This window comes from Cervus canadensis, chromosome 5 (genome assembly GCF_019320065.1).
Source record: "Cervus canadensis isolate Bull #8, Minnesota chromosome 5, ASM1932006v1, whole genome shotgun sequence".
In the NCBI taxonomy this organism is placed as follows: domain Eukaryota; kingdom Metazoa; phylum Chordata; class Mammalia; order Artiodactyla; family Cervidae; genus Cervus; species Cervus canadensis.
The window spans coordinates 99,949,842-99,972,880 of NC_057390.1; the positions used below are offsets into that span (position 1 = coordinate 99,949,842).

General features: G+C 69.8%; 1 protein-coding gene across 5 annotated transcripts in view; it reads left to right on the plus strand.

The window, feature by feature from the left end:
* RXRA (retinoid X receptor alpha) overlaps positions 1-23,039 on the plus strand; it is a 92,185-nt gene that overhangs the window by 35,291 nt on the left and 33,855 nt on the right. Inside the window, exon 1 of one of the 5 annotated variants that reach the window (XM_043470134.1) lies at positions 13,482-13,659. The exons of 3 other annotated variants lie outside the window; for them this stretch is intronic. Coding sequence is in view for 1 of the 2 variants with exons in the window: in XM_043470132.1 (XP_043326067.1) it covers positions 16,309-16,384 (76 nt within the window). In the remaining variant the exon portion in view is untranslated. Of the gene's footprint in view, positions 1-13,481; positions 13,660-16,221; positions 16,385-23,039 lie in introns of those variants that run through there. One more of the 5 variants, XM_043470132.1, reaches the window with a different exon arrangement.

A 23,039-nucleotide genomic window follows, 5' to 3' on the forward strand; every position in this document is an offset into this window, starting at 1 on the left:
GCTCCAGAATCAGCGCCTGGGAGGAGATGTGGTCTTGGGGTCTGGAGGGAAGGGGGTCCCTGCGTGGATGCGGGGGCGGCTGAGGCCGGAGCGGAGGGTCGCTCGCCCGGCCCCGGGACCAAGGGCTGCCCCCTGCCTCGGTGCCCTGGAGGGGTGGCCGGATGGTGGTCTCGGGCGTCCAGGGCAGGGGGCTCAGAGCAGCCGGCCGGGGAGCCAGCTGCGTGTGGGCGGCTTGAGCCTCTGCCCGGCCGTGGGCCACCCCGGGTGGGTGTGGTGGGCTTTCCCCGGCCGGCCTTCCTGGTGTGCACCCCCTCATGCCTCTGGGCTCCTCTTCCTCGCCAGGTGTCGCCGGGGACTGGGCTCCGGCAGCCACGCTGGCTCCCTGGCCCCGCTCAGCCAGCCCTGCTGATTCTGCAGGGCTGCTGGTTAAGCTAACGGTGCCCCAGCTCCCCAGCGTCAGCTGCAGGCCCGCCCCCCAGAGATCCTCAGCGCAGGGCCTTCCCGCCTTCTTGTCGGTCAGCAGCCCGGCTCGCTCTCGCCCTGGGGGAGCCAGCGTGTGGGCTGGGCTCCAGGCCCGGGTGGCCCGAGCGCGGCTGCAGTGGGGATGGATGGACCGGGGTCTCCGCTGCCCTCTCGGGACTCTTCCCACTGTCTGAGGGGCGGTGGCGGGAGCTTGGCTGGCCTGAGTCGGGTTTGCGGTTGGAAGAAGCGCAGGCCTTCAGCCTGGGAGCGGCTGCGGTGTCTCACCTGCTTCCAGTCCTTCAGCTACGGAGGCTCCTTCCCCCTCGTCACTTACATGACGTGCGGGTGGGAGGGCGGGGTGGGGGGAGGCCTGAAATCAAAACCCCCCCCCCGGCCGTGTCTCCAGGAGCCCCGTCCCCGCGGCAGCCGCCTCCCCTGGAGGAGGACCCGCGGTGGTGGCCCCGCCTGCTCTGGACTCGTGACTCGCAGTGTCCCGTGCCCCCCACCCCGGGCTCAGCGGACGGTCGGCCGGGGCTCGACAGAGGCACGACCAGGCCCCCGGAGGAGGCGGGGCCCCTTTGGGGACGGGGGCCACGGCTCTCACTCTGCCCCAGGGCTCTGATGGGTTCGTCCCCGGGGGCCAGGGGCTTCCGCCCGAGGCCAGTCTGCCCCGCCTGGGGGACCGCCCGGCACTGGGGTGCGCTAGACGTGCACCTCTCGGCGGCAGGGCCTGCTGGCAGAAGGTGCGGAGGGCTGGCTGTCTCACTGAGTGAAATGGGGCTCCATCCTGCGGGCGGTGCACGCGTGTGGGCGCCTGAGAGACCGTGGTCTCTGGGGCCCCGTCGCCCTGTCCCTGTGAGGTCCCCACTCCCTCTCTCCAGGGCCCCCTGACCCCTTGGGGGCTGCAGAGGTTTGGGGGCCCTGGGCCTGGCTCCAAGGTCCAGCCGGGGATGGCTGAGTGGCCTCGGGGAGTCCCGTCCCCTCTTGCGCTGGTGGGCCCTGTCTCCTGCAGCCTCGCGGTTCAGAGGTGGGAAGGGAGGTGGGGGCCAGGTGCGAGGCCTGTTTCACCTGGAGGCTCGCCCTGCCCCGTAGGACAGGCATGCGTGCACGCGGGCCTGTGCACAGAGAGCCGCGTGTCCCCGTGTGGCCAGCGCGGTGTCTGCAGTGCTGCATCCTGCCGAGGGTGTGCGCCCCTCATCCCTCTCGGCTTTCGGATCCTGCTGGTCTGAAGGCCCAGCCTGGGCGCCGGGGGAGGGCATCCCGGTCATTTCGCCTGGGAACAGGGAGGACAGACCTGTCTGTCCCCGAGGGAACGTGTCCAGGGGCTTCCGAGGGCACGTGGGGTGACAGCCCTCCTCCGCGGGTCCTGGGGGAGCCTCGGGCCTGAGTGAGCCCGGCTGACCCTGCGCTCCCCCGCCGGAGAGCCCTCTGGCTGCCGTTCCTGCTGCTCGGGGCGTGGGGCCTCTTCCGGGCCTTGCCTGCCACTGCGTGCAGACCACGCATCCCGATTACCGGCCTCATTTCTGTGCAGGTTTGCACTCCATCCCCCCAGTGACTGCTCTGCCGTGTCCCCGGATCTAGAACAGCACCCCATGTGTGGGAGGCGCCTGGGGCCCTCCTGATGAGGGTGCAGCGTTTGAAATTCTGTGTCTCTGTGGGCACCGCCGGCCGCGTCAAGTCTTTCAGGATTTTAGAGCCGCCGTCCTTCCTGGTTGCCCGTGAGCTGGCTCTGAGAGCCGGCTGGGCGTCGTGCTGGCCACTGGTGGGGGTACCTGAGTAGACATGCTGGCCCACGGAGCCCCCTGTGTGGCCAGTCTGCAGGGTGGGCTGAGTTGAGACCCCGGAGGGCGTGCTGCGGAGAGGGAACCTCACGACTGCAGGGCCACGTGTGCTGAGAGGCGATGCTGCTGGGGGCACCATCAGGCCGAGTGGCCGGGTGAGGGTGCAGTCACTGTGGGGGGAGCGCTGCCGTGTCCCTCGGCCCCCGCCCCCGCCCCAAGTGGTCCTGGATGTGTCCCGAGGGCCCAGGGCGAGGCGGTGCCAGGCCTGCACCGTGGGCGGCTGTGCTGGGACCCTCGGTCCCCGGCGCTGGGGGGCTGGCAGGCTCCTGGGGTCTGCAGGGGCTGGGGCCTTGGGCATGTGGGCAGAGTACCGCGTCAGCCCCGGGGGCACAGGGAGAGGGATGTCCCCCCGAGGCTGACCCCCACCCCAGCTCGCCCTCCCCTCCCACTGGCCGCATGGGGGGGGGTCCCCGCTGCCCTGCTCCTTCGGGCGCGGCCTTGGGCCCCTCATGTCCTCCTCTGAGGTGGGCTCAGCAGGTCCCTTCTGGGCAGCAGGGGTGCCCTTGGGCGGCAGCTGCTGTCCTGGCTTCTCCCGTCTTCCCTCGATGTTCAGCCAAGGGACGTGGGCCGCACGCAGGCTCGGCCAGACCCCGTGCTGACTGCGAGGCCTGGGTGGGCCGGGCCGCGCCCTCCCGACTCGGTTCTGTCCTGCCCCAGGACTGGTGGGGGGCCCCGACTGCGGGGCACGCTCGCTCTCTGGGATGTGCTCTCCCCGAGCGCCGGGTCCGTCAGGGCCGCACGAAGCTCGGGGCGGAGCAGGCCTGTGGGGGCTGTGGTGGCCCAGGGCCGGGGGGGCGGCCTCTGCACCTTCACCATGGCCCAGCCGGTCCGTGCACCCCGAGGATGCAGGCCGAGGCCCTCCCGGGCGCCGCTGCGTGTCGAAACCGGCCGCTGACGTGGCCGCAGTGTCGAAACAGTGCCTGCGGGTTTCCCAACATCCTGCCGCCGTCACAGGACCGAATGTCAGGAGCCGGGTTCCAGGCCCGGCCGGGGCCCTTCTCTTGGGGTGCCCGGCTTCCCCTTCTCGCCCCCAGGAGACCGAGAGAGACCGCCGCTCCGCCACCTCCCCCCGGGGCAGGGCGGAGGCCGTGACCTCAGGGCCGGTGACTTTACTCTGAGGCCTCGTCGTCCTGCTGACCTGCCTGTTGTGTAGAAGTCACGTGGCGCTGGCGTGGAGGGCAGGATTCGAACACAGGCCTCGAGTCTGCGCTGAGGCCGTGGGCTGGGCAGGAGGCGGGAGCGGGCATGTGCCCGCCGGGGAGGCACACGCCCGTCTGGTGGCAGCGGGTGGTGGCCAAGGGCCCGAGCCCCTGTGCCCTCCGAGAGGCTGCCCTTGGTGGGCGTGTAGTTACTGAGCCGTGCACCTCGGGGAGCGGGTTGGGGGGAGCCTTAGGTTGGGCCAGGTGGCCCCCCTCTTTCTTCTGCTGCCCCCGGGCCCGAGTCCGGGGCTGCGCTGTGTGGGCAGACAGCGACCACGAGGGCTGCAGGTTCACTAACCACCCGCCGTGCGGCAGGCCCTCGACTTCGGGGAGTCCTGGGGCCCGGCCTGTGACCTCCCCGGGGGACTTTCTTACTCTCACTGCTTACGGACGAAGCTGGGGCCCAGAGAGGCCAAGTGACCTGCTGGGATCACACAGCAGTGGGCTGGGAGCTGGCGTCCGGGCTGCCCGATTTTCCTAGGATTCTGCTGGGTCTGTCTAGGAGGAGCTGGTACTGTGGGGAAGTCCACCCCCAGCCCAGCGGCGGGTCCAGACCCTGCCGTGCTGAGCTGTGCAGCCTCGGGCACAACGCCCAGGCTCTGATCCCCCGAGGGGACCCTGCGGGCTCTGGGTGAAGGGGAGGAGGAGAGGGTCTCGGGCCCGCCTTCCCTGCCGGCTGCCGCCGCAGACCCCAGCCCTGTCCCCCTCGGGGTGGGGCCTGGGGCCCTGGGAACCTGTGGTCAGGCCTCGCCCCGGCGTGGTGTCAGCCTGTCGCCTGCCAGCAGGGGAGGGGCCCTGGAGACACGTCTCTTTTGGATGAGGAAGTGGATGCTCAGAGAGGGTGAGGGGCCGAGCTGGGGCCACACAGCGAGGCGGGTGCTGAGCCAGGGGCCTGTGGAGAAGGGTTGTCCGGAGACCCATGCCCAAGACCTTTCCTGGTAAGGTGGGGCTTTCGGAGGTCGGGGTGGGCAGGACCCTGTGGGCTCCGGCCCGTGGCACTCAGCGCTTTCCCCGGGGCTGGGAGTGACAGGGACGGCGGTGCGGGGCCCCCAGGAGGACTCCCGGTTACACTGCCCGCCGTGTCCCGGGCTGTGGTTGGCGCCTGCCCCGAGCACCAGCAGCGCGCCCAGCGCGGTGCCTCTGTGTCCTGAGACAGATCTGTCCGGACGGATCGTTAGCCCGTTTTGCAGATGAGAACGTGGGAGCCCAGAGTGACCACGTGGTTTGCTGCGGCGCTCGGTCGGGAGGTGGGGGGGTGGACCTGGCCCCTGGCTGCGTACCCCCTGGCACCAGGGGTCCGCTGCGTGAATCTGTAGCCCTCCCTGGGACTCTGGCTGGGCTGGCAGTCCTCAGGGTGGGCGTGCGTGCAGGGCTGTGCGTGGGGAGCCCAGGGCTTGGTTTGGGGCGGGGGGGTAGGAGTCTACTGTAAGTTATAGCTGAAGGGTGCCCCCCACAGGCAGCCCTCCTTGATGTCTGTGCCGTCCCTCCTGCTACCTCACTGGCCGGCTGGCTGGGCGCTCTGGGCTCCTGGGAGGCCTCTGACTGCGGCCTGGCTGTCCCTGGCAGGGCCCGGCCTGGATTATCCGCCTGTTCCCAGCACAGTGGAGGCCGTGGGGGGTAGGCCGCCCACTTGGGAGGGCTCTGTGACACCTACCCAGAGGGGGCCCTTCTGAGGACGAGGACGCTTAGATCCAGCGGGGTCGGGCCAGCCGTGAGTCATGCAGCCAGGACTGGGGCCCAGGTCCGCAGGCAGCGTGCACACCTGCGCTCACCTCGTCACCTGCGGGGATGGCCAGGGACAGGCCAGCCTCGTGGTCACGGCCGCCTGGACGCTTTCCTCCTGGGTGACGTCTCTTTGCAGAAGAGGAAATGAAGGCTCAGAGACGTTGTTCAGCCTGCTTGGGGTCGCATAGCTTGTCAGCTCCTTAGGGTCTCTTTGAAAGTTGGTCCTTCTCTTTGAAACTTGGTCCTTGCTCACGTGGTTCGTAAGGATCATGGTGAATCCTGCAGCTTGTATCAGCCCGTTCCTAGCTCCTTCATCCCCACTCCGCTTACCCGCTTAGTCTTCATCTGTGCCTGCGGCACCAGCGTACGGCCAGGCCCCAGGGCTGCCCGAAGAGCCGGTGGTGGCTCCTCCTCTCGGACCTCCCAGGCTTCGGCGGCCTCAGACACGTGGGCCGGGGGCATGCTGTGATGCGGTGAGTGCCCTGCTGAGGGTGTGTCGTAGAAGGCACCACTACCCCGATTGGGAGAAATCGGGAGGGCTTCCTTGAGGCGGTTTTTATTTAAACTGGATTGGAGCGAGCCAAGAGAGGTGCAGGGGGAGTTTCAGGCCCAGGGAACAGCATGTCCTCGAGGCGAGAGAGCTGATGTGTTTCTGGTGGCCCGGTTCCCACGCCTGGGGGTAGACCCAGATCGGGGAGGGCCAGGGCACCCTGAGGGCTGGCAAGGCGCAGGGCGAGAGGTGGGTGCTGGGCGCCCAGGAGAGCGTCCTTCTGGACCGCGGCGGAGCCGGGGATCACCTGGCTCATCCCTGATCTGGGAGGGGGCGGGCTTCTTAAAGGGAGGCTGCGGGGTACCCAGGCTCCCCAGGAGGCTCAGCAGTGAGGAACCCGCCCACCAGTGCAGGGGCCCCAGGGGTCTTGGGTTCAGTCCCTGGGTCGGGAAAATCCCCTGAAGGGAATGGCAACCCCCTGCAGTGTTCTTGCCTGGGAAATCCCATGGAGACAGGAGCCTGGCGGACTGCAGCCCACGGGGTCACGAAAGAGTTGGATGTGACCAAGCGACCGAGCCCCAGCATGACGGTCCGCGGATGGGCCTCGGCCCTTTCTGGGGCCCCGGCGTTGGGGTGCTGAGGCGAGCTGACTCTAGGCGGCTGGGGGCCCTTCAGGGAGGCCCCGGCCCAGAGGAAGCCCCGGTTCATCTCGGAGTCAGCCAGGGCCCGCTGGACGGGCTGGCGTTAGAGCTCGGGCCTGAGTGACGCGGGTTGGCCGTCTCGTCTTTCAGCCCAGGCCACGGTGGGACGGCCAGTGGGTGCGGGGCTGGGCAGGGCTCCCCCTGCCCTCCCGGGCCCCCTGCCCAGCCCACGTGTGGGAGCCTTTGAAGGGCTCTGGGGTGGGTGGGGTTCTGAGAAAATGGAATCTGCATTTGGCTTGGATTTGGGAGGATTTGTGCACGTGGCTGATGAAGGGAACTGCTGAGATTCTGTAAAGCACCGCCCCCCACCAAAGCACCCCCCCCCCCAAAGGCAGAACAAACTCTAGCTGCCCTGCAACTATTAGCACAGCCAAACAGAGACTAGAAGCCAGCCGCAGAATCCCACTCTCCCAAGGTTAGCGCTCTGGCCGCCTTTGCCCTGCGCCTGCAGACAGATAACGGCCTATCTCGGTGTTTATTATTTTCTAAGTAAAAATTGAATACAGATTTTCAACGTCTTTTCAAATTAAGGCATCTGGTGACGAGGAGGAGGAGGCTTTTGTGGGGGGCCAGCCCTCCCACGACCGGTGGAGGAGAGAGCAGGTTCTAGGGGATTCTGGACCCAGACCCAGGGTTCTGTACCAGGCACAGCGCGCCCCCAGCCCAGCGTTGCCGAGGATGGGGGGCATTCAGGGGCTCCTGGGCCCCCCGCAGGGCGTGTGTCGGGTGTGTGCACACGCCCTGACGTGTGTGTGTGTGTGTGTGTGCTGACGGCCGTCTCCGTGTCTCCATCCCCTGCGGGACAGAGGATCCCACTTCGCCCCTTGACCATCCCCCTGCTGACCCCGCTCGCCTCCCTCACCCCCGCGCCTTCTGCCCGGGTGGCCTCGGGCCCCCGTTCCCCCTGCGCTGACCAGTGCATGGCCGCGGGCAGGTTGAGCTTGGTGTCCAAGCCTTGCTTCCCCTTCTGCAAGAAGACAGCGACGCCGGTAGGGTTTCTGAGCGCGTGGGATGAGCCGCACGTTCTGAGGTACGCAGGGCAGGCTCCCGGCCACGGGGCGCTCAGGAGACACCGGCTGTTCCCTGCCGGGTTGGCATGTACGGCTGGGCCATGGGGGCCAGATAGCTTGCCGGGGGTCCTGGGCTGCCTGTGCTTGAGACCAGTGAGGGATTTGGGCACCGAGGATTCCGGGGGCCTGGTGGGGGGCGGGTGCGGGACGCTCGCCCCTCCCTGAGGCTGCCTGCTGGGTGGAGTGTGTGGGTCTCTGAGCTCAGGGCAGTCTGTGTGTCCTCGCCGCGTGCCCCTGTCCATCCTAGGAAGGCCCTCTGCTGCTGTTCCCAACCTGAGCTGTGGGGTCCTTGTGGCGGCCGCGCGGTCCCTGGCCTAGGAGGAGCCCTGCGAGCTGCAGCGGCCCGGCCTGACTTGACCTGGTTGAGGACAGAAGCCCAGGCTGGCGGCTTCCGAGCTGCGGGACCAGGGAGTCCTGCCTCGTTCCCTGGGGCCCCGGGCAGGGTCGGCACTCAACTCTCTGCTGGCCTGGGAGGTCAGCCGCTGGGCCCCTGATGGGCTAACTGGCTGCCCTCCCTGTGTTCCCCGGCGCGGGGGTCATGGCCTGTCCTGGAGACGCCCGGCCAGTGACCAGGTAAGAACGGGGGTAGCCCCGCCCCCCTGCCCGCAGGGCCATTGGTGGAGGCCCAGAGCAGGGCTGGATCCCTAGGCGAGCTCCTCCACAGGGCACGCAGGCTCCGCTTGGAGCTTGCCCCGAGCTCCGGGGTCCGTGCGCTCCCAGCGAGATGCACGCATCACCCTTGCTCAGGGGCCCAGAGTGAGAGCTCGCCAACCCGTGCTGGGTTTGGGGGCGTGAGGAGCACCCCATCCTCCTGAGATTTAAAACGCTCACCCCGGAGTCTGCGTTCCTCCTTTTTCTACCCACTGCGTGTGTGTGTCTTCAGGGTCACGGGGCCCTGCTTCCCAGACGCACCCGTGTCCCAGCCCCTTGGGTGGGGGCGGCGTGTTGGGGGGCGCCGTGTGCCTGGGCTGCCTTGGGGCTGCGGAGGCCCGGCCACCTGGGCCTTGAGGCCTGCGTTCCTCCCCGCACGCGGCCCTCCATCCCCACACGCGTTCCTCCCGAACACAGCCCTCCCTCCCGCACGCGGCCCTGCCCCCTGCCCCCCCCCCCCCCCCCCCCCCCGCACTCTTTCCTCCCCGCACTCAGCCCTCCCCCCCGCAGGCGGCCCTGCCCTCCCCGCTCTCAGCCCGCCCTCCCCGCTCGCGGCCCCGCCGCTGCCCTGGATGCTGAGCAGGCCTTGCACTACTGCGGGTTCGGAGCCGCTGGCAGGAAGCTGGCAGCCGCCACGCCTTCTGGGCGAGGCAGGGAGGGGCCAAGGGTGTGGGTGAGCGAGGCCCTCAGCTTGGGGGCGGCAGGGTGCGGGCCCCCCGGGGCTGCTTCAGGGGCGCCTCCTGCACGGGGAGGGGCTGGGGTCTCGGACAGCGGGGGAAGCCCGACCAGCCGGGGCTTGGCTGTGTGTGTGGGGGTCCTGGTCCTCACAGTTTCTCTCTTGCCTCCTGAGGGGCTGCCCACTCCTGTCTCCAGAAGGTGGATGAGGGAGAAGAGGTGTCACTCCTGGGGGGACTGTGGCCTGGGGGGACTGTGGCTTGGGGGGGACCGTGGCCTGGGGGTCCTGTGGCCTGGGAGTCCTGTGGCCTGGGGGGACCGTGGCCTGGGGGGGCCATGGTCTGGGGGGACCGTGACCTGGGGGGAACCATGGCCTGGGGGGAACCGTGGCCTGGGGGTCCCATGGTCTGGGGGGACCGTGACCTGGGGGGAACCATGGCCTGGGGGGGACCGTGGCCTGGGGGAACTGTGGTCTGGGGGGAACCGTGGCCTGGGGGGGCTGTGGCCTGGGGGGATTGTGGTCTGGGGGGGACTGTGGCCTGGGGTTCCTGTGGTCTGGGGGGACTGTGGCCTGCGGGGACCATGGCCTGGGGGGGCTGTGGTCTTGGGGGACCGTGGCCTGGGGTTCCTGTGGTCTGGCGGGGACCATGGCCTGGGGGGACTGTATCCTTTGGGTCCTGTGGCCTTGGGGGACCGTGTCCGGAGGTGGGGACCATGGCCTGGAGGGGAACTGTGGCTGGGTGGGGGGACCGTGGCCAGGGGTCTGTGGCCGGGCGGAGGACACACGAGGACCCTCCGGGGAGGGCAGTCTGTGCCCTCCGGACCGGGGAGGGGGGCGGTGTGGCTCTCCCTGTCTCCCCCGCGGGCTCAGCCGTGGTTCACTGGGCCCGTGGAGAGCTGGGCTGCCCCTGGAGGTGGGGCGCTCCTACCCCCTTGTGCTCGCCCCGCTCCGCTCCAGGGGAGGCCTGGAGCCGCTTCGCTGAGGGATGCAGGTTCCGGCTCGCCCAGGGCTCTGGACCCCAGCGGGGCCGCAGCCTGACCGTGCGCCGTCAGCCCGCAGGCGTCCGCCCGGGCCCCGCCACGCCGCCCTGGGGCCTCCCTGGGCGAGTGCGGGGTGAGAGGGGGCCTCCCCGGTCCGTGACTTTGTTTTGTTCCCTCGAGTCAGGTTGTCCGGCGCCGTCCTGCGCCCGGAAGCGGGGTCTGGCGGTGCTGTGGGTGGGGAGCCGCGCCCCTCGCCTCCCCTCTGGCGGGGCCCGTGCCGACATCCTCCCGTCCAGCGGTCCGTCAGCGAACGTGGGCGGTGCTGGCCACTGTCCCGCCGGCAGGGCTCTAGGACTGGGTCCCGGGCCTCCAGCCCACCCCGCGCGGTAGGGCCCGCGTCACACCGTCCCGTGGGCCTGCGGGTTGCAGCCACCTGGCCCCTTTGTCTTCATTTCCCGTGCAGACCCCACCCGCTCACCTGCGCTGGCCGGGCCCTTTGCCTCGGGGCTTCTTGCCTCCTGTGCAGGAGTGCTGAGCCTTGCCTGGGGCTGGAGGGGCAAAGGCCACCTCGAGGTGGGCGCCTGGCCTGGTGGGCTCCTGGGGGGCCGTGGGGGTGCAGCAGGGGAGCCTGGCGGGGCCCTGCTGGGGTGGTGGATGGACGGACGTGGGTGGACATGGCCCTTCTGCATCAGAGGCCTGCTCTGGCCCTTGCGGCTGCTGTGTGGCCACTCCCTCGGAGGCGTTTGCTGCGCTCCCCTGACGGCTGGCAGGGCCTTGGCTCCCGGCTGTCACGGCCCCTTCTTGGCTCCTCTGGTTTCTGGGAGGTTACAGGACAGCCCTGACGGGTGTCTGAGACCTCGGGCCCAGCCTCAACAGAAGTAAGGCCTCGGCTCAGCGCCCCCTATGGATGTGAGAGTTGGACCACAAGGAAGGCTGAGTGCTGAAGAACTGATGCTTCTGAACTGTGGTGTTGGAGAAGACTCTTGACAGTCCCTTGGACTGCAAGGAGATCCAACCAGTCCATCCTAAAGGAGATCAGTCCTGGGTGTTCATTCGAAGGACTGATGCTGAAGCAGAAACTCCAACACTTTGGCCACCTGATGCGGAGAACTGACTCATTGGAAAAGACCCTGATGCTGGGAAAGATTGGAGGCAGGAGGAGAAGGGGACGACAGAGGGTGAGATGGTTGGATGGCATCACCGACTTGATGGACAAGTTTGAGCAAGCTCCTGGAGTTGGTGATGGACAGGGAGGCCTGGTGTGCTGCGGTCCAAAGAGTCAGACGTGACTGAGCGACTGAACTGAAGCCCGTCCTTGCGGTGGGCTTCCCCAAGGGGCACCTGCCAGAGCCTGAGATCCGTGGCCATAGGGGCCCGTTGGCCTGCCCGGCGTCCGGGTGACGCTTGGCCATGCAGAGGGAGGGTGGTGGTCCGGGCCTGGATTTGGAGGGCTCGGTGCCCTCCTCAGTCGCTCGGTCGGCACCCTGGCGTCTGGGCTGCTGGCGCAGGGCGGGCAGGAATGCAGCTCCCAGGCCCTTATCTGAATGCTCCCCTGGGCCCGTGGGGTCTCTGGGGTCAGGCTGCAGCTCCTGGGCCGCCTGCCTGAGCTCGGCCTTCCTGGGCCCCTCCCGGGGGCCCTTTGTGGCCCAGAGCCGGGCCGGCCCCGCCCCCGGTTCCCAGGCCCACCCGCTGGCCTGCGGCATCAAGTCTGGACAGGTGTGTGTGTGTTCAGGGCGGCCGCCCGCGGGGGGGCCGGAGGCAGCGTGCCGGCCTCGTGAGTCACCCCGAGCCTGGGCGCGGGGGTGGCGGGGGCCGGGCTGCGGGCTGGCATGACGGGGCACGCCACCAACCAGGCCTGGGAACTGGCCGCGGCCCTGGGGCGGTGGGGGAGTGGGGGCTGCGTGTGGCCTCCCAGAGCAGCCGGGACAGGCCCAGGCCTGGGCGCGGGGTCTCCGAGCGCCTGGGGGGGCGCTCTCCTGCTGCAAGCTAGGCCGTGCCTCACAGGGACTCTGTGCCCCCTCGGTGCCCACCTTCCGCGTGGGCTGAGAACCTGCTGGGGCGGGGGGAGGTGGGGAGGCAGACGGACATGGAGTCCAGGCCCCTGGGTCCAGGGGTTCCGTGTCCAGAGCACCTCCAGGCCAGGCCCTGGTCCTCTGTGCCCGGGCTGTCCCGTCCCGTGTGGCGGGGGTGGCCGCATCCCGCTGACCACGTGCAGCACCCTGGCGCCTGGGTCTTGGGAGTCGGAGGCCAGAGGAAGGGCCCCTGCGGTGTGTCAGGGCCGCCAGTCCTGGGTTCGGGACTGAGGGGCGCTTAGAGCTGCAGGGGTTCCCGTCCTCCTGAGGGTCAGCTCCCCTCTTGTCTGCTTGGTGGCAGAGCCCCAGAGGAGTGGGGGTCGGGGCCCCACGGTGGGGCGGGGTGCTGGCTCTGCAGGCTGCAGACGGAGCCGGGTCTGGGCCTGGAGAGGTCCCGCTTTCCAGGGCCGGCGTGGGCACCGCCGCAAGGGGCGGCTTGCGGGCTGGGCTGGTCTCCCAGGTCCTGGGGGCGGTGGAGCATGGGGCTGGAGCAGGCAGAGGTGGCCGCGGCCTGAGAAGGCAGCACGCCTGGGGCGGGGACCCTGCCTGCCCTCGGGGGCGGCGGCTCAGACCTGAGCTGGCATCCACAGGGCTGGGCCCCTGTCCTGAATTCCCTACTCTGTCTAGCAGGTGTGAGGAGGGCTTCCAGGAGGGGGTGTCCCTGGCAGGAAGACGCAAGGGGAGCGAATGACTGTGTCTACGCTGAGGGCCAGGGCTGGGGCCGAGAGGGGTGGAGGGCCACACCCACTGGAGGGGCCGGGGAGCTGGGCACTGAGGCCCGTGTGGGGCAGGTTGGGTCTGCGGGAGGGCGTGGGGCTGGGCCTGCTGGCGCTGGTGGGTGGAGACCTCTGGCGAATCTTTTCCAAGATAACGGTCAGCAGAGGGCTGGGGACCCTGGTCCGGGCCGTGGGGGGACCAGCCTGTGACTTGCTGGGTGTCCTGCGGCGCTTCCTGGGTGTGGGGACGGGGCAGTCCAGTGCTCCTGGGGGTGGGGGGCGCTGCAGGTGGAGGGACCCAGCCTCAGTGTGCCTGCCGCCGGGTGTGGCAGCTGGGGGCCCTCTGCCCCGCCCCAGGCTGGGCCCCGGGGGCCTTGGTCTCTGCTCTGCACCCCACGTGCCCTGCCCCCGCCAGGATGTGAACAAGGCGGGGGCGCCACGGGCCGGGCCCAGGGCAGCGGGGGGCTCCGCGTGGCCCTGGTGAGGCCGCCTCCGCCCACCCCGGCCCTTGTCTGCTGTTCTCACCACTGGCCGTGCGGGGAGGAAGGAAGCTGAGGGTTGGGTGGTGTGTGTGTGTATGTGTGTTTGTTTTCGCCTGGGCTCTGGGGGCCCAGGGTAGGGCCCGGCCTCCGGCCGCCAGCGCCTTGACTGCCAGGGTGAGAGGCCTGGGAGAGGCGGGGGCTGCAGTGGGACTGGGCGGCCTCCTGGAGGCCGGGAGGTGGGCACCGAGGCAGGTCTAGGACAGCCGGTGGGAGCGAGGGGCTGCCCCCGGAGCGAGCCCTGCACCAACGTCCTGACTGCTGCCGGACCAGCCGGGTGGCCCAGAAGCGAGGTCTGGACCGGACCCTGTGCTTGGAAGGAACAGCAGATCTCTGGGGGCGAGGGGAGGATCCTTTCAGGCCCCCTGCCGGCCCCCTCCAGCTACACCTGGGGGGAAGCCGAGGCCAAGCGGGGGGCAGCCTGGGGCTGGGGGCCTGCGGTCCGTGGCTTTCTCTGCTGTCCGTGGGGCAGGCACTCCCGCCGTGGCCAGCCTAGGCTACCAACGTGGCGTTGCTGAACGCGGCTGAGGAAGAGAGGTGAGCGCCGTGGGCTGGTCCCGCTGGTTCAGCCCCCGCGGGTCGGCTCCCCGGGGCCCCTCCTTTTCTGCCCACCCAGAGGCACTGCTGCTCGGGTTGGACCCACAGATGTGGCTCGTGTGTGCGCATGGAGGTGAGGTGGCCGGGGTCGATCCCTCTGAACACCTAGGCCTGCAAGAGCCCCCCGCCCAGTCGTCTCCGCACAGGTGGGTCACGTGTCCAGGGTGCGTCGCCCCCGAGACCACCCGGCCGGCAGGGCAGGCCCGGCGCCTGCTCGGCTCCACTCGCTCTGAGGGTGCAGAGGGTGGATGGGCTGCGACCGGGCAGGACGGGAGGAGGGACTGTCCCCGCGCGGGTCGATGCTGGGGGCCGGGGGCTGAGGGGACGTGGCGGGTGGGAGCCAGCTGCCAGCCAGGCGGGGCCCTGGGTCCGGCACTGGCACTGCTGGGAGTGAGTCTGCGGCGACTCTGAGAGGCGGCCCCGCCTGCCACCTGTGCGGCTGAGTGCGAGCGGGCCTGGGGGTGGTGGGTGGAGGGAGCGTCCACGTGACGAGGCTTGTCGGCTGCAGACGAACTGAGTCAGTGGGGTGAGGGCCCCGAGGACGTCACGGGCACCTCCCGGCCGTGTCCTGGGAGTCCAGGACCCCGGCTGCCCGGCTGGGCCCTCAGGCGGCTGGGGAGGAGCCGGGGGTCACGGTTGACCACCAGCCGCAGCTGAGTTGGCCTGGCCTGCCCCTTGGACTGGGCCGGGCTGGGATCCTCGCTGCGGGCGGGCAGGCCCCCACCACACCCCACCCCCGTCTGTCGGGAGAGCTTAGCCCGGCGCGCTCCCGGGCCCAGAACCAGAGGAGCAGGGAGCCGCGAGGAGGAGCGAAGTGGGGAATCCCGGCCCCTGTGGAGGAGGGGCGGCCGCAGCCGCCGGCCTGTCGGGTGGGGATCCTGCTAAAACCAGGCGTCCGTAGAGGCTGTTTGTGTCCTTATCATGAAAACCACACCACGTGGACTCGGCAGACACCCGAGCCAGGCGAGGTGGGCAGTAACGTCCCACCTCCCACCCCAGAGCCGAGTGTCCTGGACTCGCCACTCGGCCGTGTGACCGCTGGGGAGTCCCCTCTTCCTCACCGAGCCCCCGCCTGGGTGGTTTTCCGTGAGCGTGGACCTTTTCAGGCAGGGTGGGGGGTGGGGTGGGGTGGACCCCCTCACCTCCTGCCCAGGCCCCACAGTAGGTCGGGTTTCAGGTGGAGACTGCAGTGGGGGCCGACGCGTGCCCGAGGTTGGGGGTGCGCGGGAGACACCTGGAGGCTGCTGCTGGGCCTGTTGCCGGGTCAGCCTGGGCAGGGGGACCCCGGCCCTTCCGGAGGAGTCCTGGGAGAGGAGGGAGGCTGCCTGGGCCCCGCATGGGCGCAGGGTTTCCACGTGCTCGGGGCGGGCAGGGCTGCCAGCGTGCCCGCAGCCGCCGTGAAGCAGGCAGTGTGCACGCAGCGTGTGCGGCCAGAGCCGCTGGGGCAGCCGGCCTGTGCAGCCGGATGTGGACAGCTGGCTGGCCCTCAGGCCTCCGGGGGTGGGGGGCCAGGACTCGCCTGTGCGGGCCCAAGAGGGCCAAGGGGCCCTGTGACGCGGCCCCCGCGCCCCACCCCCACTGCCGGCCCCGGGGCTGGGCCGCTGGCCGCTGGCCTACAAAAGGCATTCTGTGCCCCGGAAGAATGACCCCGTTGTGTGGCTGGAGGGTGGCCGGGAGCCACGACGGCTTCCTTCCTTCCCAACTTCCTGCTCGCTCCCCTCTGGGGGGCAGAGCCCCCACCTGGGGCCCAGCTGCTCCTTCCAGGGCCCTGCTTTCCCGGCCGGGGACGCCTCGTGGCTCCCCCCGCTCCCTCCCGGCAGTCAGAGCCCCGCTGTCTGCCCGCCGCCCTCGCCAGGCCCACTGACCCGTCCTGGGCTCGGGCTGGGCCTCTGCGGTCGCTCGTGCAGGGCCTCTGCTGCTGGCGGGCAGCGGGGTCAGGTGGAGACCTGACGGTCGGTGGCCGGGGGTCTGTGGACCCCACGCGGGCTGTGTCGGCTTGCTCCAGCGCCCCGGCCGAGTCAGTGCACCTGGGGGGTTGAGTGTCCCGGGTGAGACGGCCGGCCCCGCGTCGGGAGCCTTTGCCCCCATCCCTGCGTTCTCACACCAGCCTGCAGCTGGGGCGCTGGGCTCAGCCAGCCCGCTTGGCCGGCCCTCGCCCTGGCTTCTGGTGGCCGTGAGCGGGTTTGAACTGCAGTCCCGGCCTCGCCCTTGGCCTCTGCTGGCCCCTGGCTGGGCCCGGGTCCTGTGCGCGGCACCGTCCGAAAGCCGAGGCCAAGCTCAGATTGAGGAAACGAGGCTGGGGTCCCCGTGCTCCTCTGAGCAGCCCTGGGCTTTGGCCAATGGGAGCGGCCTGTGGTCACAGGTGTCTGGGCGAGGGTGGGGGGCCGGGCGGTCCTGGGAAAGGGGAACTCGGCCTTCTGGCGAGTTCCCAGCCGCCTGGCAGAGACGCTCGCCTCCCGGGCCCCTTCCCAGGCTCCCGCGGCCGGCTCGCCCACCATGCTGCAGCGCCAGGGGCCGCGGGACCCCGGGCCGGCCGGCCGGGGCCCGGTGGGGCCACCCCCCTGGTGGGACCTCTCGCCCGCCCTGGCCATGAGGCTGCACCTGCTGGCCTCTCTTTCGGGAGGTGGCCTGGCCTGGCGGGCGGGGGACCGTAGGTGGCTGGCAGGTAGGGCTGGGCCAGGGGTTGGGGGGCTCTGGGGGCCAGGTGGCCTGGGAGGGGCCAGGGTCTCCCCTGCGGGCTTTGGCGCTCCTGGTGGGTGTCTGGGCTGGGCGGGGGCAGGTGAGGAGAGCGGGGCAGGGGCCAGGCGTGTCCCTGGAGCCCTGCACCTTCCCAGGCCCCAACGTGGCCGCCCAGCATGTGCCTGGAGCCTGGCCGTGCCCAGGGCGTCTTGTTGGGGTCCCGAATCTTCCCCTGGTGTCTGCGCAGCAGGTGTCGGATGGGGAGGGGAGGGGGACTGTCTCTTCCGTCTCCTTGCCACGAGGCTCCCTGGAGGAGGGCCTCTTGGGGTCTGGCTCGGCCCTTTTTCACATGAGGAAACTGAGGCCGGGGCGGGCGGGGTTTGTCTAGCTGCAGGAGGCCCTGGACTCACTGAGGAAGCTCTGTGCGGGTCGGGCTGCCCAGGGCCGGCCCAGGATGGACAGCTGGCCCTGGCCTCGGCTCGGCCCTGGGTCTCGGCTCTCCTGGGGCAGGCAGGGAGGAGGCCTGGAGGAGGCTGGAATCCCAGGGGGTCCCAGCCCCCACATCGTGCAGGGGGGGCCAGCACCTGCTCCCGCCTGGCCCAGCTCACGGCCACCGCCTCTGTTTTGGTTGCAAGGCACTCTGTTCCGTCACAGTCGCCCTGTGTCAGGGCCCACTAGGCTCACTCAGCACGCTTTGCCAGTGCTCCTGTAAGGACGCGCTCCTCTGTGCCCAGTTTTGAGGGGACGCCGAGGCCCAGAGACGGGACGTGACTGTCCCAGAGCCACACGGTGGTTCAGGGAAGGGGCCTGGCGGCCCACACGGGAGCCGGGAGCACTTTGCCCGTCCAGGCCTCCTGAGTCCCTGCTGTTGTGATTGGTTAGGGTCCAGCCCCCGCATCTGGGGTGCCTCACCGGCCTGTCCTTGGCCGGGGCGGGGGGCCTGGCCGGCTCCTCTCCCGCCACGTGGATGGTGCTGGCGCCAGGGGAGGCTGCTCCAGGCCGTCTCCGGGAGCCACGTGGTGTTGGAGCGGGCACCTGAAGCGAGAGCGTGCTGGAGAGTGGGGCCCTGGGCTGTCTTGGCTGGGGGCTGCCTGTGCTCCCCTGCCCTTGACAAGCCTTGCCCGTGTTCTGCACAGTCAGGATTTCGGGGGCGGGCACTCAGGGGTGCTGGCGCCCCCCACCCTTGCCGAGTGACCGCGAAGGCTGGCTCCAGGTCCACGTCTCCGAGCCCAAGCTTCCTCGAAGGTCCAGGGTTTCTCGAGGGCTGCGTCCTCCTGCAGTGGAGAGCCCTGAGCAGCGGGGGGCTCTGCCTTCCTCATCTGGAGGCGTTGGTGGGGGTCTGTGTCCACACCCCTCCAGCAGCTGTGTCTCGAGGGCAAGTACTGGGCAGCCCAAGATGCAGGCCTGGACAGGCCTCTCCAGCCCTGCTGTTGGTTTCCTCGTCTGTAAAGTGAGTGCGGGGAAGAGGATTTTCCAGGTCGGTTTGTCTCTTGACATGACTGAACGTTCAAAGTCATGTGAAACGACCTTCACACGGAAAATGTCCTGGGCCGGCCTGGGCGGCTCTGTGCTCCTAGAGGCTGTGGGATGTGTTGACTCTGAGTCCGGAGTTCTCAGGAGCAGTGAGTGTGTGTGTGTCTGGCGGGCACTTGGGTTGTAGCAGCGCGCGTGTGACAAGGTGTCATTGTGTTTGGTGGCCGCACATTCCGAGCGTCCTGCAGGCACGCTGCTCATCTCCTTGGCGGAGGGGACCCTTGTTCAGGTCGCACTCAGGAGATGCGTGCAGGTTTGGGGATCTGTCGCCGTAGAACGTGCACCTGGCTGCTGGGTATTTGGTTGATTTTTCTTTTTTTGCCCATTGTCTCCTGCCTGGCTTCTCTTGGCACCGCCTCCCGCTTTTTCCAGTCGCTCATTGTCTGGGAAGTCCTCCAAAGCGGCGTGTGAGCGTTGTGGGTAGCATCGAGCACTCGGCCCTGAGTGAGGACGGCTCCCTGAGTGAAATGCTGCCGTGTCTGAGTGTCGGCAGTTGGTGCTGCCGTCCGGAGCGCACCAGGCCTCCCCGCTTATCTCCGGGGTCTCCCTGCACCTGCGTCTGCAGCCCACCCGGCTCTGGGCAGGAGTGGCTGTCGTGCTCAAGGCCTCTGACGAGCGAGGTTGTGCTTTGCTGCCTTGCCGAAGGCGCAGGTTGCAGCTGATCGCTCGCGGGGCCAGGTGGCAAGGGTTCCCCAGAGGTCCAGCGGGCCGCGAGTCCCTGGGAGGGACTGAGCCCCACTGCCCATGCAGCTCTGTGGATGGCGTGTGGGTTTGGGGAATCAGGGTGGCTTTGGAGCCTCGAGAGGCGTGGCTCTGGGTCCCCGCCACTCTGTGTCCCATGCCGGGGGGGCAGTCCACTCCTTCGGGCGGCCGTCAGAGCTGGAGAGCCCTGCCTGCCTGGCTTGCGTCCCCCGGCCTTGGTGTGGCCCCGCCCCTGAGGCTGGGCCTCCTGGAGCCCAGCTGCCCTGGGCCAGCGTCTGCTCACTGCAGCCCCTCAGCGTGGCGCTGCCCTGGGGGTGTGTGTCAGCCATGAGGCTGGATGGTGATTGGCAGCCCTGGCCCCCACCTCCTGTCCAGAGCGGCCCGGGGTGCGCAGCTCTTGGAGGCTATCTGCCGGTGTCCCGAGGGCAGGCACCAGCGGTGGAAACCTACAGTCCCCGGGCCCCCCTCCCACACAGTTGACCGCCTCGAGGCGGTTTGTGGTTGTCAGCGACGCCAAGAAAGCCAGGAGGGGGCGCTGAGGCAGGGGGGCGTGGGGCCAGCGGCCCCAGGCCCAGGGGCCCGGGGCAAGGCAGGGGGTGCTGGGGAGGCGAGGAGAGGGGGGCTTTGGAATTGAGGGGCGTGATGGGAGTCGTGGGAGGTTCTGGTGGTGACCGAGGGCATGGTGGGCCTACTGCCGATTGACCCATGCAGGGGGCTGCCACGGGGCCGGGAGGGCACGCTGAGCCAGCCGCTGTGGCCTGGCCACAGCCAGATGGAGCGTGGCCTCTCAAGGCTCCGCTGCACAGAGGGGCTGATGGGGCCCTCACGGAGGTCACGGTCATCCGGGCCCAGGGAGGCTTTCCAGCCACCAGCCGGTCCATCCGCTCCTGCCTGGAGGCCCGTGGGCTGGGTGGCCGGGCTGGATGCTACCGCAGGAGGTTGCCGAGTCCATACGTGGGTTCTCTGGGCCGGGGCTCGAGGGGTGCAGATGTGGCCTGTCCCCTGTGTCGCTTGTCCACCCTCACTGCTGGGGGTCAGCCGGCTTCTCCCCTCTGCTGCCGCCACAGCCCCTGAAAAGTGCCTGCTGGGGGTTGCGGAGGGTCTCAGCCTCCTGGCCGCTGGCCCACGAGGTGTGTCAGGAACGAGGCCTCAGGTCAGGGACCTGGGACCGTGCGCCGATGCTTCGTGTGGATGGGGTGGGGTTCTTGGGCCTCCCGGGCCTCGGGCCCCTGGTACAGAGTGGGACCCCCCTCCTGTCCCTCCACTTGCTGGGGGCCTAGGGCGGGGACTGGAGAAACAGCCTTGCACGCAGCGGGTCCCCGAGGGGCAGCTGGGCAGGGCTCAGATCTCAGCTTGGGGACAGTCCTGCAAGCTCGTGAGCCCCCGGGTGGGCAGACACAGTGGGACGGAGCCCGACGGGGTGCCGAGGTGCAGTCTGTGTGGGCCTCCCCCCCAGGCTTTTAGCAGGGGTGTGTGGGGGCCGCCGTGCCGGTCCAGGCAGGAGGCGCCCCCGCCATGGCGGAGACGGGGAAGCCCCGCTCCCGTTCTCAGTCTGTCTCACGGGACCAGCCCTGCCTCCGTCTGCAGAGGCCCTGCCGCCCGCGCCTCCGCTCACGACGGGCACCAGCCTGGTGACTCCGGCTGAGTCAGTGCGGGGGGCGGGGGTGAACCTCTGCCCGGGAGGACGCCGAGGGGCCAGAGCTTGCAGCATGTGGCGGTGGCGGGGTCTCCAAAAGCCCCCCAGGAGCCCCTCGGGTGCCGGGCCGGCTCTCTGCGCCCCCGGATCTCAGGCTTGGCCCTGCTGCACCCCTCACGTGGCCCTGGAGGTGCTGGGTGTCCGTGCCCGCATCCGAGAAATGGCGATGCTTGAGGGCCGTGGGAGGGCTGGGGATGTCCCGGGAGAGGCCAACCCACATCGAGTCCCGAGGAGCCACCCTGCTCCCTGACTGCCCGGCATCCTGGGGCAGGTGGGCCCCCGGGACGGCTGCCCCATCTCCAGCACAGGAGGCCTGTGTGTCTGCCGGGTGTCCCCGATGCCGCGGGGCTGCGGGAGACGCAGAGGAGCAGACAGGCCGCGGCCGGGGGAGGGGGCAGGCGGCACCCGTGTTCCACGACAGAGCTGGGCGGCGGCCCCTGAGCCCGCGGAGCAGCATGGCTCAAAATGAAACAAGCATCACTTCTTTTCCTGTTGAAGAGAAACCGCCTCAGTCAGTCCGCGGGCTCGGGGGGCCCCCTTGCCCCCCAGACGGTCGTGGGGCAGGCGGGGTTTCATCAGGAATTCCCCCACTGCCCGCATCCCCTCCTCCGCCGCCTGGGCCAGCGCCCTGGAGGTGCTGGGGAAGGTTCAGGGGCGCTGCCTGGACGGGAGGCCGTGGTGCCCAGGAGCCCCTGCCGGGCCCCAGAGAGGTGAGCGTGCTCCTGGCTGCCCGCGCCCGTCGTCCCCACGGTGGGCGTCCCCACTGGCAGCAGGTCCAGCCTGGAGCTCGGGGCCGGCCTCCCGGCTGGCCCGGGGCCTCTGCGTGAGACTGAGGGCGTCCGGCGGAGAGCCAGCTCTGGCGCTGGCGGTGGGAGCGCCCTGCCCTCTGAGCCCCTTCCTCACCCGCAGGTGGGACGACGCGCCGCTCGAGTCCCCAGGCTCCCAGGGTCAGGGCGGCCACTGGGGCTGTTCCCCAGACTCGAGCTTTGCCTCGAGGATGCTCTGATTTCATGCGGGGGCGGGGGGTGGGGGCGGCACGAGCCACCAGCCGCCAGCGGGCCCTGGGTTTGGGGATCTCCGTTTTGCAGAGGCCGCGGCGGTGACGGCGTCGCATGCAGGTTCAGCGGCGCTCGTGGTGAAGAATCAACCTGCCAGGGCCGGAGACGCAGGAGACGCGGGTTTGGCTCTTGCATCAGGAGGATCCCCTGGAGAAGGAAATGGCAGCCCACTCCAGTATTCTTGCTAGAGAATCCCATGGACAGAGGAGCCTGGCGGGCTACAGTCCACGGGGTCGCAGAGTCCAACACGACCGAGGGGCTGAGCACAGCCTCAGCTGCCCTGTGACCCCATCCCTGTGGTCCCCCTGCCCTGCTTTCTGTGCCTCCTCCTGGGGATTCCAGCAGGCCTGGGGGTGTGGGTTTGGCCCCTCCCTGGCCTCCCCCTGGGGCAGCTCCTGTCTGGCCGCTGAGCAGGAGGAATGACGCTGGGGAGGGCGGGGGGCCTTGTCAGTGAGGTCGCCTGAATCCTCGTCGTCCCCAGCTGTCTCCGGGGTGGGCGGAGGGGGCACCTCTTGGTGAAGTCGTAAGGCTTGGAGCTCTCCTAAAGGGCCCGGCCTCGTGTTTGGGGGCCCCAGCTGGTGGTTCTGTGGCCTGCGCCCGGGGTGGGCACCCTGCTGGGCGGATGGAGAAACGTACCCAGGTAGGAGCCTGGCCCTGGGGTGGGTCTCCGAACGCCATGGGTGCCGTCCAGTCATTGCCAGTCCTGACCCTAAACGCCCCCAACCCCCAACTTCCCCAGAGCCTCTGGGGACAGGCCCGCCTGCTGGGCTGACCTAGGGACTCGTCCGTCTGGGGTCATTTGGCTTCTCCTGAAGAACTGGCCAAGCCCCGAGGTTTGGGAAGCCCTGGAGTCATGGGGCGGGGGAGGGTAGGGTGGCGAGCTGGCATTTCGGGAGCCAGCCTTCAGGGCACTTGCGGCGTGCAGGAGGGGCGGGGGGGGGGTGATATCCGTGCAGCAGGCCCCGTTATCCCGAGGCTCTGAGCGGCCTGTGTGGTGGTCTTAGCACCAGGCACGCTCGGGGTGTCCTGGCGGAGGGGGCGCCATGCCGCCAGGGCCCTGGCCAGAGCTGCAGGCCTCCATTGCGGTCTGGCCCCAGCATCCCGGGGGTCTGGCCAGGTGTGTTCCCCGCGCCTGCGAGCCCAGGTCCCCAAGCCGTGGAGAGTCGGGGTGAACGGGGCTCCGGGACTCAGGCCCCTTCTCTGTACCGTGGCGGCCGGAGCAGTGCCCCCTCCAGCTTCAGCGTGCCCCTCAGCCCCTAGGGTGCCCTCAGGGAGTGCCCTCCGTGGGGCCTGTCCGGGTGCCGCCGGCCTGGTGGGTCGTGGAGGGTCCGCTGCAGGAGTCGGGGGGACGCTGGCTCTCTTGCTTGGCCTGGCGTGCAGGCTGGACCCCAGCCCCCTGGGACAGTGAGTTTCCAGGGTGGACCTGGGGGGCGGCCTCCTGCCAAGACCCCAGCCTAAGTGCCCCACCCAGGGCCTTGGCACTATTACGCCTCAGCTCTTTCATGGACCTGGAGGTCCAGGCGCCAGCCGGCCCTGGGAGCCCCGTCTGCCCCCCACCCCCGTCGCCTGCTTGTGCTCCCCACTTCCACCACGGCGGCCGGGTTCTAGCCACACCTGCCAACCACAGTGCCCCCAGACCGTACCAGTGTGCC